The sequence below is a fragment of the Hyposmocoma kahamanoa genome, unplaced genomic scaffold, assembly GCF_003589595.1.
Source record: "Hyposmocoma kahamanoa isolate Upper Pololo Valley unplaced genomic scaffold, ASM358959v1 185, whole genome shotgun sequence".
In the NCBI taxonomy this organism is placed as follows: Eukaryota; Metazoa; Arthropoda; class Insecta; order Lepidoptera; family Cosmopterigidae; genus Hyposmocoma; species Hyposmocoma kahamanoa.
The window spans coordinates 2,948,252-2,968,333 of record NW_020653715.1 but is presented as its reverse complement, the minus strand read 5'-3'; the positions used below and the strand labels follow the sequence as shown (position 1 = coordinate 2,968,333).

The window sequence follows — 20,082 nt, the reverse complement described above, 5'->3', positions numbered from 1 at the left end:
ATACGTTGACTATTACGAACGATAGGAGTGTTCGGAAAAGGAAAGTTTGCCGTAATCGCAACACTTAGGAGCGGTCGGTGATCTCAGCAGCGGTCAGCGATCTTTAGAAGCTGCTTGCAGCCTATGTCTTGTGTATATCCCTTTTAGTCGGTTTTACCCGATCGCAACTTTCACGGGACAATAACAATTGAATGTACTTGGTAAAATTATAAAATTATTAAAATGTATCAACGATATCCACAGGACCAACGATACTTTTGACGAGGAGAAGAGATTGTCGTCGAACAAGCAATGGGATATCATTATTTTGAAATCAGGTATTCGATATTCCATTGGCTGTTGAAACATGTCGTCTCATGCCTGCTTTGTTGGACAATAAATTCTAAGTCTTCTGTAATGAGACGGAATAAAGGATAATTTAAAACAATGTTATCATAATGCACGTTCACTATGAAGAGATTGATGGTCTGTGAAAGGAATTTGCTCACGTGTTCGGAGGTGGAATTATCGCTTTTAACGCATTTAACGCTTAAGCGAGTAACTAATGAAACGGACCATGAAACGGGTCGTTGCATAAATTTTTAAAAAACACCTATTTTATTTCGACATACCCGAACATGGACTCGATGTACGCTAACGCTAATGTACATAACCTAAGGCACTTTAAACATCCTCAATTAACACATGGCTATTTAAATACAAGGATAGGGTGCTTGTGTCCAACCCAGGACAGTCCCGATTTTTCATTTCAACGTTACGAAAATTTCATTCGTTACAAAGTACCTATCGTTTTGCTACAGTAAACACAGTGAAACAAGTCAAGCTTTCTCAAGACGTCCTAGTACGCCTTTTACGGCGTGATATAGGTCTATTACCTTTTCTGAGCTAACGGATCATCCGTTGTACGCACGGTAAGACACTTCTGAATTTGGAAACTTAATATTTTAAAATATTCTGTTAAAGAAATGTAATATGTTTTTTAAATATTTGTATTCAAAGAATGGTTGTAACGAATCGCAGCATTTGTAAATAGTCTTTTTAGCAGTGTACTTTTAGATTGAAGTTCTATATTTAAATGTACTAAAACAAAGAGTTTTAATAAACAGTAAGTACATTTCCTTTGGTCTTGTCTTGCTCACTCTTCATTAGCACTCGAATCCCATTTATACAGTCCGCTACAATGCTATGGTTACGAAGTGGTAATATCGCTTCGATGTCGTAGTGTGTTGGCATTTTAACATTTGCAATTTATGTAATAAGTACTCACCTATCGCGGCTACCGGTAAGCAGTTGAAACAGTCTGTGAAAGTTTTCCATAACTTGATGTTGTACCTCCGTTTGCACTCGTCATAGAATCTGTAACAATAGAAGGACAAATGAGACGTCACGAATGTCATATTTAATATTTTGAATGGAACGGTTGGTGACTCTACAGGCAATTTTCTTCGAAAAGTAGAATACGGTGGTTCAAGTTACGTTCTCCGTACGACATTCATCCGAAATAATTACTGTCAAATAAGTATGAAGCTTTTCTCGAGTATTACTTTTGCCAGGTTCGTTTTAATCAAAATCATTTCTTTCTAACAATAAATTCATTGAGCGTTTCTCGATTTTAACTTTATTACAACAGGCTCGGATTACGTTAGATTATATAGTCGCGTAATCTTGTTTACTTGGCAAATATTATGATTAAGGGATTTCGGAAGCCGAGCAGAAAAAGGTTTACTATGATGTAATAAGAGCGAAAAAGACTGTTTGGCGTCGGTGGTTACGGAAGAAAAAAATGACGGTGTTTTGTTCTATGGCGCATTTTTAAAAATACAATTTCTACGATACGGTACATATTTGCGTGGCAGCTACTATCGCCTAGGAAAAATAGCTCATAATAAATTCGCGATCATATCCCACAGACCGATGGATCGTAAGCGTGATTGTAAAAGGATTTAACGACCGTCTGATATTCAGAAATGTTGAATATATTTTAGGGGACGTGTGGAGGAAATTACTAGAACAGATTTGATTATCGGTAAATCAGATTGCTTATTTTTCAGATGAAATTTTGGCAAATAATAAAAGCTAAACAAGCATTTTTCGTATACAGGGTTACAGGAAAAGTCGTGCTAGATCCGTTAAGGGCGTGGAGTACTCATCATTTCTGACTTATTTTACTATGAAACACAAACAATTTTTTTTTTTAATTTCTTAACTTTCTCTTTTCTACTACGGCGTATTGAATTAACTTAGAAAGAAAGAAAGAAAGAAAGAAAAACGTTTATTCGCACATTTAAGTCACTTTACATCCCTAAACTATAAACATAACATTAAATTGATAGCTATTTATTAAATAATCTATAAATAAGAATGCAAAGTGACACAAAAGAGGAAAAGGAGACGACTCAGCAAAAAGTCTATCTCTGGCGAGAGAGACGCTGATTTTCAGTCGTTCCTGTTGCATCATCGACTGGATGTTGAGAGAGCGGTACATATTATTATGTTGTGTGTATCCTCTGTTGTGACATATATATTCTTAATTATTTTCAATACGAAAACCTTAAAACCTTAGTATTATATAACAATTAATATTTTAAATCTGAAATAAAAACTTATTCACTATTTTAATGATTGAGGTCCTAAAGTATCTTATCACACATGTAAAAATGCAATAATTATAATAATAAGACACACAAAATAAACAAAATTAAATTTAGTAGCCTAAAAATCGGCAATTTTGAATAAAAAAAATAAAAGTCAAATATCTCGAAAAGGGTTAAGTTTAGGGTAGGGTGTTTCATAGTAAAATAAGTCAGAAATGATGAGTACTCCACGCCTTAACGGATCTAGCACGACTTTTCCTGTAACCCTGTATATCGATAACAGCGTGATTTAAAGATGCATACAGAAGGCAGACTAAAGTTATTGTATTTTTAGCACAGTGTTGCCATTTAAACACTGTTTTGACTTATTATCCCTCGCTTAAACAGCAACACTAAACAGAAAAAAAACAGAATATCAATTCCATTAGGCTACCTTTTACCTTATGCGACTAACCTCTGATACGGTAGCGCAATTGTTGACTTTATTTACATTTTTTTTTAATAATGACGCACACACTCAACAAATCCCCGCACTAGGGAAACCCTGTGTCGCGGGTGCCATGAACACACACATAGACAACCACAAATTACACCCAAACTCACGAGAGAAATGAATGGAGGCCATATAAATATTTCTCCCGGCCCAGGAATCGAACCTGGGACCTCTGCCTGGCAGTCCGGCATGGTAGCCGCAGTTTTTTTATTGTGATAGCAGTCATATTTTGATCGTCAGTATCTTGGGAAATTTTAAAATATCAATTTATTTTAAACTGTAGGAAAATGACTACGTGGAGTAAAATGTTTCGCTTTGAATTAATGGTGAAAAGTTTTGAATGACACTACGCAAGCTTTCATAAAAGAGGACTCGGGTGCACAGTCCGTGATTTATTGGCTATGAGCCAATAGGATACGGACCGATGTAGTGACGACAGGTGGATTTCTGATTTGAGAATTGCCTCGATATGGCGAAATGCAGTAGGCCACTACAAAGGCGTAGTGAAAAAATATTATTATATCCTGATCAAGCAATGTGACAATAATGTTGTCGTGCTTCGCAATCAGGAATTCAAACAAAAGCAAACAAAAGTTTTGTAGAACGCAAGAAAATGAGTCATATAGCGTATCCGGTACAACAAAGAGCCATCCGTGTATAAAAAAAATCACGACACCGTGTATGGTTGAAATCCCTACACTAACTGAGAAAAGAGCTGGAAGATCTTTGAATCCAGAAGTCCAGATTAAACCAGCTTTCTAATAAAGAAAGTTTTGTGATCAGTCCATACGTTTCAGACAGTTACCTATCAGTAGTTCGAAATGACATTTTCCAGAAATAACGTTTGGTCGAAATTTCATAACCTCGAAAGTAATTTTGAGAGGATAATGTTTTCTCTTTTGAACCTAACTTAATTTAACCTAACCGAACCTAATCGTGTCTTTGCGATAAACATTCAATATATCCTGAAAGAACAACTGTTTCGTTATAATTCGGTTTTCGGTGTAATGAAAAACGTTATTTCGGACACAAAAATTTTCGACCTTGTGATAGGTTACCGTTTCAGACAGACATCAGATCATAGATGAAGGTTTTAAACTCTCCTCTACCTCTTTTTGCAAACGTACCCTGGAGAAGACGCGACAAACCCTAGAGCTCAGCTGGCCTAAAGTACTTAGCAACAGGTCATATTGTAAACATCGCCAAAAGTTTACCAGATAATTGTTTAGTGAAAACAGTGGTTCCAAATTCGACGTAGCCGAAAAAAAAATAGCAATTCTACCGGTATGTCGTTCGCTTTACGTAGAGTCTATAGGTGGATATCTATCCAGAACAGAACTATCTAGGCAGAACAGGTATCATAACTAATGGAGTGACAATTTGGAAGGAAAAAAAAAGCAATGTTCTAATCTGGTCAGATGTCTGTTTGCCCTGGATAAGGGTTACACGCGACTGTGAAGGCGATTGCGAGATAAAGATATGGACTTTTATCAAAATGTCATGACAATTGGCGATGACGTAAGATTTGTAAAAAACGATCAAAGCCAGGAAAATTCTTCAGTTCTTTAATACTGTTGATCTTAGCTCTGAAATGTTATTATTGGTAATTGGTGATCAGAAATAGATCAATTACTGATAGTTGTGATGAACGTCTTCACAGGCCTTGAAAAAAACCTCCCTAATAATACAACGTTAATAAAAAAATCACCAAGTTAATAACTAAAAAAAAATGTTTTAACTGACTTGAAAAAAGGAGGTGAGGCTCAATTCGACAGTATATCTCTTTGAGTGCTTGTTACGTCATTACTCCAGCATTTGTGAACCGATTTTGACGATTCTTTTTTGTTGGAAAGAGGGTACCTCAGTATTGGTCCAATTTAAATTTGAAGAAAATATTGCACCTCTAAGTACAGTAAAAAATAAGGAATAAAAATTGGCAAATAAATGTAATTCCACTAATTTTTGAGGTAGGTTTTTTTTGTATAAAAAAGTTATAATTATTAATGTATTGACCTGTGTATCACATGGTATTGATAAAACTGCACGTTGTTAGTACTAATCTTGATGAATTTAAATCTATAGACGGTTACGGCAAAATATAATAAGATAAATATGGTAACTCCATAAAACGTAGCAGCTCGGCTTGTATGTGTGCACGTCCGTGTACGGACGCGCACGTTAGCATAATCTGTAGGTAGCGACATAAAGCGTGAGATCTCTAAGGAAGAATAGCTGTATCTCGCGCTTTATATCGCTCCTGAACAAGAAGCAGCGGTAGAGCTCCTTGTGAAAGAGTTCGTCCAGGGAATTACTGCCACCTTACGTGTTTCTGCCGCCAAGCAGTAATCTCAGCATTACTGTGTTCCGGTTTTGAAAGGTAAGGCTGCTGGTGAAATTACAGGCACATGGGAAATACGCCAACTTATGTCTCAGGGTGACGGGCGCAGTGGTAGTGCCCCTCAGATCTTTGCGATGTCAAGCTCTGAATGGCACTGCAACTGTTATGGACAGCCGTGTAGCTTACCATCAGGTACACGACTTGTTCGTTCCGTCACTTGATATAATAAATAAATAATAAAAAATTTAAAAAAGAGTCGCGCCCTGTCGTGCTACGCCTTTCGTGCTAACCTTTCCCCATATTGCCATCTACGTCCGTTTTATAAGGCTACCTATAGTTTGTATGTATCTAGTGAAATACCCCAATATAATTAAGTGGCTATAATCCATCACAACACGCGTCAGTCTAGAATGTTTACAGAGTATAAAGTTCTATGAGTGATAGGAAGGGCCAGAGGTCTATTCTCGGTTGATTGAAATAATAGAACGTGTTTTTGTAACGAATAACATAACTAGTGTGCTCTATCAATATTTTTATGATTTTATAGTATCTTTATATGGGTGGGAATTCCAATTTTCGGGTCATATTTGACTCGTTTAAAAGTCAGTAGAGCTCACTGTTAACTGCCTCCGTGGCCGAACGGTTATCATGCCGGACTGCCACGCAGAGGTCCCAGGTTCGATTCCCGGGCCGGGAGAAATATTTGTATGGCCTACATTTATTTCTATATTGAGTTTGGTTGTAATTTGTGGTTGTCTATGTAGGTGTCCATGGCACCCGCGACACAGGGTTTCCCTAGTACGGGGCTATGTTGAGTGTGTGCGTTGTATATTTACTGTGAAACAGTTCGTAAATGGAAATACTGCCACCGTACCTATTAAAGCAGGGTTTCTTAATATTTTATAATCATTAACCCCTTTGAAAATGTCATAGAGGCTACGGACGGACCCTTTATAATAATAATAAAATTGTTTATGGAATAAGTTATTGTACAAAGGAATAACTAAAGACTAATTATGGGAAGATGTTTTATGAAAATTTTTTGTGGCACACCGATAAACCTACGCAAGTTTTTGTTGTGCCGCGAGGTTTAGATTAATAAGTATTCTTTTTATAAAATTTTATATAATATTATTTAATAAATATTTTTTATATAATAATAAACAATAAATAGAATAAGGAAGGCTCGCGGGTTGCATTGACGCGCGTCTCGCTCACTCCAATAACGGATAGCCGTCAAAGGGGACAAAATTCAAAAGGTCACGTGCACTGCACTCATTTACTCACAACAAATTGTATAACAATTTTTATATTAATGCAATATGTTATCCGCGCACGAGGACCGTGTCCTCAACGCCGAGGGTCCATGGACCCTGAAGAAACCCTGACAAGAAAACCTGTATTAATGTGTTTCAGTTTTGAAGGGCAAGGCTGCTGGCGAATCTAAGGGCACATGGGATTTGTTAACTTAATGTCACAGGGTGACGGGTGCAATGGCAGTGCCCCTCAGATCTTTGTGAGTTAAAGCTACTGTGTGTCTGAGTGGCAATGCTACTGTCATGGGCAGGCATGTTGCGTACCACCAGGCATACGACTTGTTCATGTCATCACTTGATATTTATAAAAAAATATATAGTTAGATATGAGTTCGTTTGCACTAAAGGCTGTTGATAACCAAAATGTGTTTAAAAGTGTAATGATACGGTTATTATTTAATAATAAGTTGTTAATAAATTCGTATTGGTGAGATAATAAAGGAATATGTAAACTAAAATGGTAATGAAAGATTAATATATTTTTATACTTGAAAATAGCATCCAAATATTTAAAGCAATATTGTAGAAAAAAATTAAATATACATAATTTTTGCGCTGGCTAACTTAGCATAGCTCACTTAGTTGCATGCAACCAACTATGCAAGCTAACTTAACTTGGCTAAGCTCAACCCCAGCTCTGCCCCCGCGGGGCCGGGGTATCTGTAAGCAGATTCCCCCGGATTAACGCCGTCGGAGAGTGGGTCGCAGAAGGAGAACTATGGCTCTCCAGCTGCCGACATAGGCGGGTAACGGGAGGCGAAAGCCCCCGTGACATGGGTCCATGAGCGGCAGACTTAGGGGAGTCCGTTCCTCGTTACTGGTGGACCCGAGATGGCGGCGTATGTGTTCCACGTCTGCCACTCAAGATTGCTGGAGACAAGAACTCTCCCCGAAAAGCGAGATGGGATTCGGCGCCCAGCCGGATCAATCACCGCCGGAGTCGCCGAAGAATGCGTAAGCGTCCCCGTGCCTTTGGCACATGGTGAGAAGATGGAACACCGTCAGATTTTAGTCGGTAGGAGTCCGACATAACCCTTCGCCTCACCCGGGCGGAGGGTATCCATGAGGATTTCCTGACGTAAAAAAAAAGCTCACGTAGTTGCATGCAAAGCTAAGCTAGGAAAATACGTAGTAAGTAGAGACATGCTACACTATGGATTCGTGAAGGGGTGGAGGGCGGCAGAAGGGGGACATATTTTACATAGCTTAGCGGGATCGTTGGGTTAGTTTAGTTAGCTCGGCTAGCTTAGTTCGCGGTGTGAACCGAAGTAAGAATAAATGCCCCGGCTACGTGAGATAAGTAAGCTAAGTTAGCTTCGTTCGCGGTGCGGCCTGAGCTTTATACCATATTTCGTATATTTGCGATGAAAAACTACTATATTATCGAAAAACTAATTGACGATCTTTAGGTCTCTTAATGTTAATGCCTGAAGTCGTAATCAACTTCATGCAGCCGAGTCCTCGACTGCACGAAGTTGATAATGACTTTACATATTAACCGCATGCAATCGATCTCGGCTGCATGAAGTCGGTTTCGACTGCATGCAGTTAATGCGTGAAGTCGATATCGGAGACCTCGACATCGATACATCGATGTCGAGCGAAAATTAAGAAAGTTACACTACCCATAGCGGTAGCGAACGTCGCTCATATCTAAATAGACCTTTGTTTAAACGGTAAAATTTAAGGATCGGTAGTATAAGGTTCAGTTATACGACACGAAAGTTTTCGCGCGGCCGCCGCGCGGTGACCGCTCATTTACCACGCTTTCATGTCTATTACTGGATCTGAATTCTATTTACTAGGCAACAACATTTAAATTCCTCTGAACAATATAATCCGCGGGGTCGCTCATTTAAGTTAAAACGTAAAAGCTAAATAAATAGAGCGTATTTTGCCCTGACAGATGCACGCAGTCGCTGTACGGCGGTAGACGCGCGGCGCGAGCGCGACGGAATTCGTGTCGAATAAACGCGCCCTAAGTCGTATATTGTGGGGTGCACGAAAGGTGCTTCCCCGCACTACGTACCATTCCTTTCACGGGAAAGACATACATGACGTACGGGTGTCAAGTGCACCCTGGGCAATAATCGGCGAGTACCTTGCGTGATTGGCAAATCCTTTATCCACGATGGCAAGCGTTATAGTGTATGTCATCGATACGACAAGAACAAATATAATCATCATTTTCTCCGTAATTTTTTCCTACTTATAAAAACATATCTGTGTGTAAGTTACTTATTGATAGCACAGAGGAACACTGACTCTAATGTCACAGGTTGCCCTACTTTAAGAATCAGTGGTTATCTCTTGTAATATTTTAACCTTACTTATAGCTGTTCAAAGTCAAGTAAATTTTTATTTCATAGTTAAGAAAATTACTCTTGAAATCGTCATACTGATTAAACTCTACTGCTCAATCATAAAGCAGATTCCCTTGAGAAGAATAAGCAAGAAACTCTAGGGGTTGCTCGTTGTAAATATACATTTGGCATTACAATATTTAAATTTAAACATCTTAGATAGGACTACCTGCGTGAGCTAACCGGGTTACTACCACGGATTATTCTCATCCACAGAAGCTATAAATAACCTTTAGTACAAAGTTTTTGTTGACATCAATCGGAATCTTTTATAGAAGCGTAGCTAGTTTATTTTTATTCCTCGTATTAATGTTGTCTGTCACAATTTTTCATAAAAAAAATATATTTTTCTTATTATATTATTTATGCTATGCTATTAATAATGGCAACACCAATCATTGACGTTATGATTACCACATAAATCTGAATAAGCTAAAACCAACTACTAAGCCAACATTGGTAGGTTACAAACAGCACGAGAAGTCTAAGGGTCGTATTCCAGAACTCTACTCAATGCTCAAGTCAGGATTTGAGCCGACGTGGGTATGATTTAAAGCATTGGAAATACGACCCTAATGGCAAGGACTTGAGTATAATTTCTAGTGCTTTGAATCATACTCAAGTCCTGACTTGAGCATTGAGTAGAGTTCTAGAATACGACCCTAAGAGTAGCTTCAAATTGGCGCAGCTACTCTTTTGTTATTTTACATTCAAAGAAATTTAGACTTTATTCCGAATGAAATAATATTATATTATTTTGCGTTTGACAAAGTGCATGCGGCGCTGCTTGCTGTGTATTCTTTTTAATTTAAACAAGATAATAATAAACAATATAAGATAAACAATTTTTAACTTATACAAGATAAAGTTTACGTTGCGATATATTTGTTTTAAAGCAGCGTCGCGTCGCATTGCTGCATCAATTTGAAACGATTCTAAGAGAAAGTAGTTTCAGAGAGAATTTTTCAGAAATATTTTTTTATGAATATTAGATTAGATTAGATTTAGCAATAATATTAGACATAACTGGTTGAAGACTGTACCACCTCAGTCAACCGTGACCATGGGACCTGTAAAGGGCCCGAAACGTAGGTTTGTTTGAAAAAACAAATATACGCGATTTAAATCCGGGAAAAATAGTTTCATTTCCTATGTGTAACAATCGCGAAAACCTAAGAACTCGATAAATTTTTTTTTTTAATATTTTTCAATATTTCACGGTGGCACTTGTCAAAAGTTGAAGATACTGAAATCTATTATGAGCATTTTTGAAAATAAGTCAAGCAGGGTGTAATAATCTCAGTACCGAGTACTAAAAAACCGACATCAAAAGTTCGTGGAATTACATCTATTTGCCAAGTTTGATTGAAATCGGTTACCGGAGAGTGCGTGAAACCGGATTCAACCCCTAGTTTGCCACCCTTAGAGGTGGAATATTTTCTTCAAATTTAAATGGGACCACATTTGGGGTACCCTCTGTCCAATAAAAAAAGAATAATCAAAATCGGTTCACAAATGTCCGGAGTTATCGCGTAACATATATAAAAAAACAGACGAATTGAGAACCTCCTCCTTTTTAAAGTTGGTTAAAAAGTTACATTTAGCAATGTTTATACAACTTAATTTTACAATTCATGATAAATAAAATTAAAAGATGACTAAATGCAGAACACATGAATCTTCTAATTTTCTTTTGCAAAATTTTCTGAAAAACTTTTCAAAAAATTACCCAACACCACACCTGAGCGAGAAACAGACAAATTACAGTTGACAACGAACGATTCTAAGATTAGTATCTACAAGTTCAACGCCTATCACTGTCACTAATGTCAACACAATTTGTGACAGTGATATCTAGCAAAAAGTGTTGCAAAATATCGGTCTCCTGTTTCTTTAAGCAGACAAAATAACAGGTTCACTTGCTACAGATAAGCTCGAATCCGACAAACAGAAGAAATAAATTGGCCTTACGGATATTCCCCAGTTACACGAAGGTCCATTAACTTTTAACGCTAGATTAAGTAAGTTGCTGTTTCTTGTTTTGCTTTGAGAAGTAAAGAACATGCTAAGTTAGTGATACATCAATTTAAAGATATTTTTCATCGCACTTGCTCGTAAATAGTATGATTGCATGGTGGCTAACTTGACTGTAATGCCCCAAATAAAATTCTCGGGCCTTTTTTTTCCGTTACAGCCGTGGTCGGTAAGGAGATTTTTAAAATTTGTAGCACGACATACTTCCTTACATAGGTCAGGTTCAACTTCAAGCAAGGTTACTTAAGTTCAAAATTAAAACATTCGCTTATAATGTTATCTAAACAGAAATTTAATTGCAATTTAAAAAAAATATTAAGAATTTGTTATTATTGTTTTCAATGATTTTCTGTACAAAAATTTTGCAATTTTTTTTTAAATCCATAATGGCTGTATGCGTGTTTGCTTTTTGCAACATTTTAGTTCAAGTTGTATTATCTATGGAAGAATTTAAAAAAAAACCTCACATATGCAAAATCCATAATTGTTGTATAATTAACCATATTTATATACTTATTATTAAGACTTTCTTATTATTGTTTTTATTTAATTTCTGTATAAAAATTTTGCAATTTTTTTTTTATAATCCATCATGGCTGCATATTTGCTTTTGCTTGCTTTTTGCAATATTTTAGTTCAAGTTGTATTTATCTACGGAAGAAATAAAAAAAACCCCGCCATTTGCAAAATACATAATTGTTGCAAATAAAAAATAATTTAATTTCATTTTGTGTTGTGAACTATATTTATAGTGTATTTATTTATTTCCTCGCAAATGTGATGAAAAACATTGCATGTATCACGGACGATAAAGTCAACGTTGTCAATTTCCATATGCCTGTAATTTCACTAGCACCCTTTATCCTTCAAAACCGGAACGCAATAATGCTCACATTACCGCTTGGCGGCAGAAAATAATAGGTAAGGTGGCAGTAATCTATGCTTAAATAACTCACCATAAAACATAATCCAATATGACGTAACAACGCCAACAACATCTTAAATTACAAGTTGCACACGTCATAACGTTTTTTTTTTGCCGCCTAATGTCAACGACCGTGGTCAGAGAAGTCGTGACTGACGAGTGTCATAATCTAACCGTAATGAGTTGGCAACTTAGCGCTGGAAATATGAACGAGTGATTATGATTTTCAAATTTACGTCAGTATTTGCAGTAAGTAAACTTCACATTATTGCCGCTAACTAAAACGCGGCTAAATGACAAAATAATTTTTTGAGGTATCATAAAAAAACATAACCCGGTTTTCGAATATTGAAACCGTTTAACGATATTTCAGCTAAGCATCGTTAGGGTAAGATCCGATAAGTCGAGCACATTAACTAATTTTAACTTTTCACACCATATAGTAATTAGTGTAAATCCTCAATTTTACATACTATATATTTTTTCCAAATTTCACTGTTATGCGTAATCAACCAAAGCGATTTAAAGTCGTATAGACTGTTAACTGTTCCTACTAATTGTCAAAAGCATCACAAACAGTTGTTTAAAAGATAATACGGAACCGAAAAAACAAGTCAATGATATGGGATGTGTTACCCTTTACGCTTTTAACCAGGTCGACCGAAGAGTTAAATCATGACATTAGGGGATATAGTAAGCCGTGGTAGCCTAATAGTTTGACCTGCCGTCTATCAAGCAGAGGCCGTGGGTTCCAATCCGGGCTCTGAATCCTCAGAACCTCAAGAGTTTCTCGGAATATTTGTGCGAAATTTAATTTGGAATTGACCATGACCTTTTCGGTGAAAACGTCGTGATGAAACCAAACAACCTTTGGAAAACGTGTGAAGTCACCAACCTGCTTTGGGTCAGCGCGGCGGACTACGGCCTAACCCTTCGCCTGAGAGGAAACCTGTGACCAGTGGGTCGTGTAAATGGGTTGATGATGCTGATTCGGGAACATACTGGAGTGCCGATGTCGAACTCAAAATTCAATTTTAAAAAATGACGGCCTGTGGCAGAGTGGTTTGCGTACCAGTTTTCAGGTCTTGGGTTCGGATCAACGCCCGGGTCAGTCTAGAAAATAATTACTTTTCTATATTGTCTAGGGTGGAACCGACGTTTACAATTTCCATAAAGTGCTTTAGCTACTTACTTTTTTTTTAATAATAAATAACACACACACTCAACATAGCCCCGCACTAGGGAAATCCTGTGTCGCGGGTGCCATGGACACACACATAGACAACTACAAATTACACCTAAACTCACGAGAGAAATAATTGTAGGCCATACAAATATTTCTCCCGGCCCGGGAATCGAACCTGGGACCTCTGCGTGGCAGTCCGGCATGGTAACCGTTCGGCCACGGAGGCAGTTATGTTGAGTTTGGGATCAAAGCACGTATGTGATGTTGTCTAATATACGGTTTGTTCATTTTTTTATTTTTTATGATATCAATTGGCGGGACGAACAAACCGTGCGCGTGATGGTAAGCTACACGTCTGTCCATAACAGCTCGTCTCTCTGAGATATAAGTTGAGAAGATCCATGTGCCTATAATTTCAACAGAACCCTTCGAAACCGGAAAACAGTAATTAGTGCTCATAGTACTGGTTGGCAGTAACACATTTTTTCCGACTGCTGATCGAAACCAAACTTGTTCGTCCCGTCACTTGATATTATAAAAAAAAACTTCAAATTTGAGGCCGACCGTCTAATAATTTGTTTAGCACAAATTTATCCTCTAAAAAGTTACCTACCAAGAATTCCACAATGTTTCGAATTTTCAATTATTTAATTCCTAAAAGCTGGTGTTGCCAAGTCAAAAATCTTACATTACATCGTTCTCTCTATCGTTTAACAGTCGTTACGAGCGCTAAACAATTTTTAAGGACAACGACTTCGGCTGAGCTCTTCATATTTTGCAGCTGTAGTTCGTGTCAAACTGGTTTTATCCATGAGTTATGTTCATATAGAAAAAAAAAGGAAGACATTACGACGATTAGTGGAATGTTCGCTTTTAAAAGCTGAGCAAATTTGTAGATCACTTATAATAAAAATGTCATATAAGGCAGTTAATGATGATACGGTCGGTATTCATGCGAATAATTTGTTTTTAAATTTTATTGTATATTTTTTATAATTGTTTGCATTTCACGTTTCAATGTTGATTGCTTTTTTTTCTTTTATTTTGTTTTCCGTCTTCTTTTTTCTTCCTATGATTATTTGCAAAACACTAAAAACCGCGCAAAACTATATTACTATTATACATTATATTACTACATAATAGACTTGTGCCTGATACCTTCCGAGATTAGTTCGGCCACTAGATGAAAGAATTGAATAGTAAGGTAGTAAGTTCAAACGTGTAAACGTACTCCCCGACGACGAATACCATCGTATTTGTGCTAGCGATTTCTTTTGTTACCGCACAGATATATTTATTTTTGTAAGAAAGTAGAATGTGATGAATTTTAAAGGTCATGGAATAAAAGTTGTTGTTTATGATGTTAGTAATATAATTTTGCGAGGTTGGTAGTACTTCACAAACAACCCCGTAATGCTGCTTTTCACTATCCACGAGTTAAACAAATTAGCAAAAAACCGATACAGAATAAGTTTCGGCAAATGAATTACAAACTTTAGAGATAGGTTTCATAAATCCGATTTATTTTTAGATAAGTTTCGAAGTTATTAATTAAACAAGCCTGATAACTGAAAGTTTGTTGCGAAATAGATGAGTCCGTATTGGACAAGTTTGAGAGTTAAAATTAAATGAGGTTGGTAACTGAATAATAAGCAGGGAAAACGTTCTAACCAGTATGCGGTACATGAATCTAATAAATATTTAATACCAATAATTATTTATTTATTTCTCATAGGACGCAAATGAACAGACGAGGCACTGGATGGGAGGTTTTAGTAGTAATAGAGTCCCTTGTGAAAGAGTTCGTTAACTGCCACCTTACCTATTTCTGCCACCAAGCAGTAATGTGACTATTACTGCGTTCCGGTTTTGAAGGGTAAGGTTGCTGGTGAAATTACAGGCGCATGGGACTTGTCAACTTATTTATGTCTTAAGGTGACGGGCCTCCCAGACCTTTGCAGTGCAAAGCAAACAGTACAAAGCTTTGAGTGGCTACACTACAATTGCTATGTACAGGCGTGTCTCCAGGCGCACGACTTGTTCGTCCCGTCACTTGTAGGGTAGCACGACAGGGCGCGGCTTGCGCGAGAGCGACAAAAAGCACGAGATCTCTATGCTTATGTCGCTCTCGCGCTAGTCGCGCCCTGACATGCTAACCCTTCTGATGTTATAAAAAAAAGTGGAAATACAACATATTGTTGGGAATCTTATGCTTAAGGGAGTCACCTTGCTTATTAACGTGGAATCGTCTTGACGCGATTGTGTTTAACCACACTTGTCGCATTAAGCCGATTCTCAGTTGATGCGGCCGTTCGCGCCGAAAAGCGCCGGTTGTTTTTTAGGATATCCAGGATCGGCCGTCGTCGGCATGCGTACGGACGCGATCGGAAATTCGCGGAAGAAGATTGTTGACGACCTGTGTCGAGCCGCGTTCGTTTATGCAAAACGCACGTCATTTTCGCTCTTACGTTCACAGAAATAAAGTTTTTTCTGACCGGCTTAATGCGACTATGCGTTAATAAGTGTGGTGACGACTCCCTAAATAAGACTCGTGTGTAATTTGTCGAATCGAATGACCCGCACCCTTTTTCTTAACCTTTAGCGAGGTATGTTGCTACAAAACCGTCGATTCGAACCATCGACCTCTGAATTGAGAAGCAACCATTCTCCAATTGAGCTACAACCTCTCTAAAGCCTACAAGCTCTCAATTTATATGCGAATAATGACGCGAGGATGGCCAAGTCACATATAATACACATTAATGATGTAGTGAAAAGTTTCACTTGTCTCGAATCTTCTCTATTTAATACTAAGTCCGTTGGTGTTAACTTCAATTTGGATTCTTTTTTCTATGATAATAAGTGACGGGACGAACAACTAGTGCGCCTGGTGGTAAGCGACACGCCTGACCATAACAGTTGCAGTGCCTCTCACGAGTTTTAAATCGCAAAATATGAACGGCACTGTCACTGCGCCCGTCACCCTGTGACATAAGTTGAAGTTGACGTACCTGTAATTTCACCAGCACCCTCAAAACCGAAATGGCGGCCGAAATAGCTAAGGTGGCAGTACTTCCCCGGACGAACTCTTTGACAAGGAGGTCTAGTGCTACCATTTTATATTGGATATACATATTTATTCCATTAATGACATAAACCAAGATTTCAAAACAGTAAAGCAACCTTTCCATATGAATATGTCTTATGAATATGTACGGCATACAGAAAGGTGAATAACATCGCTTTTCAAACGGGGGTGGTTCTAGAATTTCTAAAGTAAATATTGCGTGATGTACACCGCGACCTCTCTAACATTTGTATGAAACAAAAAAAGTTTTTCTTACACAATTTAATCACATCAACATGTCCATTACGTAATTTGCGGTGTCATCAAGGTGACATTCAGAGTGGGCCTGCCTTATAAAAGACTGGGTAATTTGCTATCCGACAAGTGATAACTACAGGCTTTTTGTAAAGATGGAACACGTTATGTAAACAAACTCTCTATTGTACGGTTTAGAAAAATTCGTCACATTGGACATGGTAATGCTGACGTAGCGTGCTTCACATACGTGCGGGTTGACAGAGGATACAATAACCTTTGTTCTCTCGCGTTTGAATACACCCACATACTCTCACGTGTTTGGATTCCTTTTGGTGTAGAGCGATAATTCTCAAAGTGGTATATATCGACCCTGAGGACTCTACTTAAGGGTATAAGGTGACCATGTCAGCGAAAGAAAAACTATCTATGTATAATAAATATCAAAGTCCTTGAATGTGATTTTCATAAATACATATTACATAGATAGCATTTTATGTACGCACGCACACATTTACGGATTTTGTTCTGTTGCACTGGAGACAATATTCGAACAAACGTGTATAGCATGATGTGCTGTTGTCTGTACATAAATCACCCATGAAGTAAATAAACAAGATATTTAGATAGACAAACGTATAAAATGTGTTTTTTTATATAAAATTTCTTACTATAAACTCATCAAAGTGACTAACACATTCTTAGCTGTCAAAAACACATATGACTTCCGAGGAATTTGAAAAAAAATCCATATTAGAAAGGCAGCGGGTCTACGCAAAAGGAAAAATTGGCGTGATACACGAGAGAAAAAGTTTGGGAACCTCTAGAGTAGAGACTTTCGACTGTCACTTTGCACGATCCTGACAACCTTCTTGTTTCATTTACATCTTTATTTCATAGATAAGCAAATCGGCGCCTTATTTTCTCAAACTCGTATCTTAAAGCACAAAGTTACTTAAGTTAGACATGACAATGATAATGTATAACTGTGGTTTGTCAATTACACGTTACATTATATGCACCCGTGGCCATATTTAGAGGACCGTTAAAAAATTGAATTACGATAATAATGTTCATAATATTTTTAATGTGCCAAGTAACCACATCAATAACCAGGGGGTCTACTCTCTATCTCCGTCTGACATCCGTCCGAAACAATTACAGTCGAATAAGTAATATTCGACAAAATTAAAAAGTAGTATCAAGTATGAAGCTTCATTCGCATCACGCGTCTTTTCAAACTAGGAAACTAGGCGTAACAAACTAGGCGTCCTGATGTCAAACTAGGAAATTCTCTGTAGGTACTATGAGTACCAGAGTAACGGAATTAACTCCGACCAGAACCAATTTAGAACAAAATCATTACCCAAATTTCTATCGTGAATCGAAAACCCGGGACCTCATCGTCTAGCGCCCACAATAGACACCGTTGAGCCACCGAGATCGTACATTATACCAGAAAGTTTAATTGGAAAAAAATAATGGCTTCGATCTTTCGATTAAACATTTTGGTATGTGTTCAGCCAGTGCTTAATTAGAGCGTTGTTATCACAATTCAACTCTTAGTTTAGCGTTCTTATGAATATGTCCATGAGATTAGTTTCATAATTACTCCAGTTTGTAACGCTTTTTTATCACTAGTCGTCATCAATGAGTTTTATGTCGATATTATCGATATTGGTAATGAGGCCCCATTCCGAGCTCTCATATGAAATGAATTATTATTTTTAGATTTTATAATCTTCGTCACTTATTAATAATAATAATTTTCGTCTTATGACTTTCGTAATTATTCACCAAATGATTGTCACTATTTACATGTTTCTTATTACGGTATGCCTTTTTATAGTTTTTCAGACTTGATGAACCCTACTAGTTCATCAGTAGTTAGAAATGAGACAATAATATGTCAAATCGTGCTAAAAAACCTGTAGTTAGTGATAATCAGTAATATTATTTACTTTAAAAATGACACGAGTTCTAAATCGAGTTAATCGTAAAAGTTGACGCGCCGTTGACATGTAAAAAGAAATGTTGAAAATAAGGCCCACCTTCAAACTCTCACATCTGACACATGCGAATTTTAATTGCAAAATCAATAATCTGCTAACTTACCTCAATACATTATGTATCGAATTACATAATCACGTCAAATGGTCAATTTCTCTGAACCGTACATCGAATTACATAAGACAAATAATGACAATATTAAATTCCCTGGCGCGTCTTTTATGTAATCACGTTAAAAGGTGGAAATCTGAAGCAAAAATCCGAGTTGGAAAACTGGATTTTGTTGACTTCATAATAATGCTACAAGATGATGTTGCGACTTATATGTAGAACAACTTTCTTTAGATTTAATTTGACAGGTCCAAAAATTACGCAGTTAAGTTTAAAGAAGAAATGAATTTAAATATTAGAAGTAGCTGTAGGATGTCAACAAAAACGGCATTAAAGTTCCTTGTTTCTGTCGTTCGGCCAATTTACATTAATTCGCTTTAAATAGGACGGGTACTTTATAAAGTGGAAAATTCAATTAAGAGACGTAATCCTATTCAGCCTTCAACAAGATCATATAAATAGATATTTACATACAACACATATACAATTTAATAAAAGAAAACTACATACATATAGATGTAATTTAAGTAATTTGGACGCCTGAAACAGTGTAGTAAAAACCTTTCTAAACGTAATATAACCTGGTTGTGGAAAGCTGAACTGAGAAACAAGCTCTCAGGTAAAAAATCAGTCATTATATTTAAAAAAAACTATCAACAGAATATTGATGTTTATTAAATAAATCTCTTGTATATACCAGTTTATTTTTTAAATTTTAGTGCCTATTGACGAAGCTGATCGTCAGGTTGCAAATTTGACTATTTTACGTGTAATTTGTTAACCTGTGAAATGAACAAAAGAAGTTGCATCTCGTAAGTCTATAAGGTCGTAAATAAATACGATTTGACATTTCACATAGACCGTGAGACTGCCTTTCAAGACGGGGTAGTAGTATAACCTACATTGGTAGAAAGGGCAATGGGCCGGTGGAGGTTATGTTCCGATGTCAAATTAGGTTTAGTAATGTCAGGAACAATTTGGGACCAGTTTATTTTGATTCCCGTTTAAATTCCAACTGCTTTAAAACCATTTCTATCTTTAGTGTACATAAGAAAACTTCCTCTTCTTACCGTGTCGATTAGAAATCATAATTAATTTATTTGTGAAAATACTATAGCATATCGATGTCTCATTGTCTCAAACACGTATCTTATAAAGAGCGATTACTAAGGTGATGGCAAAAATTTATATTTATTTTAAATTTCTTATCAAGAATGTTTAATTTAGATGCATTAATTTAAGAATAGGTCAAATCCAGTGTGTGTATATGAAGGAAATGTGATGTGAAATTAGCTTGCAAATTTGTATATACAATGCATTTCTGTTACTTTGTGCTTTAAGATACGAGACGATATATCAACCTTTCGAATCCTTGTGGCGGTATGAACCC

General features: G+C 36.9%; 1 protein-coding gene across 2 annotated transcripts in view; it reads right to left on the bottom strand.

Annotated features, from left to right (window-relative positions):
• The window catches only part of LOC113226272 (serine/threonine-protein phosphatase alpha-2 isoform), a 74,907-nt gene that overhangs the window by 47,403 nt on the left and 7,422 nt on the right, over nucleotides 1–20,082 (bottom strand). For both annotated transcript variants that reach the window (XM_026458836.1, XM_026458837.1), the window contains exon 4: nucleotides 1,268–1,356. In XM_026458836.1, the coding sequence (XP_026314621.1) occupies nucleotides 1,268–1,356 (89 nt within the window). The remainder of the gene's footprint in view (nucleotides 1–1,267; nucleotides 1,357–20,082) is intronic.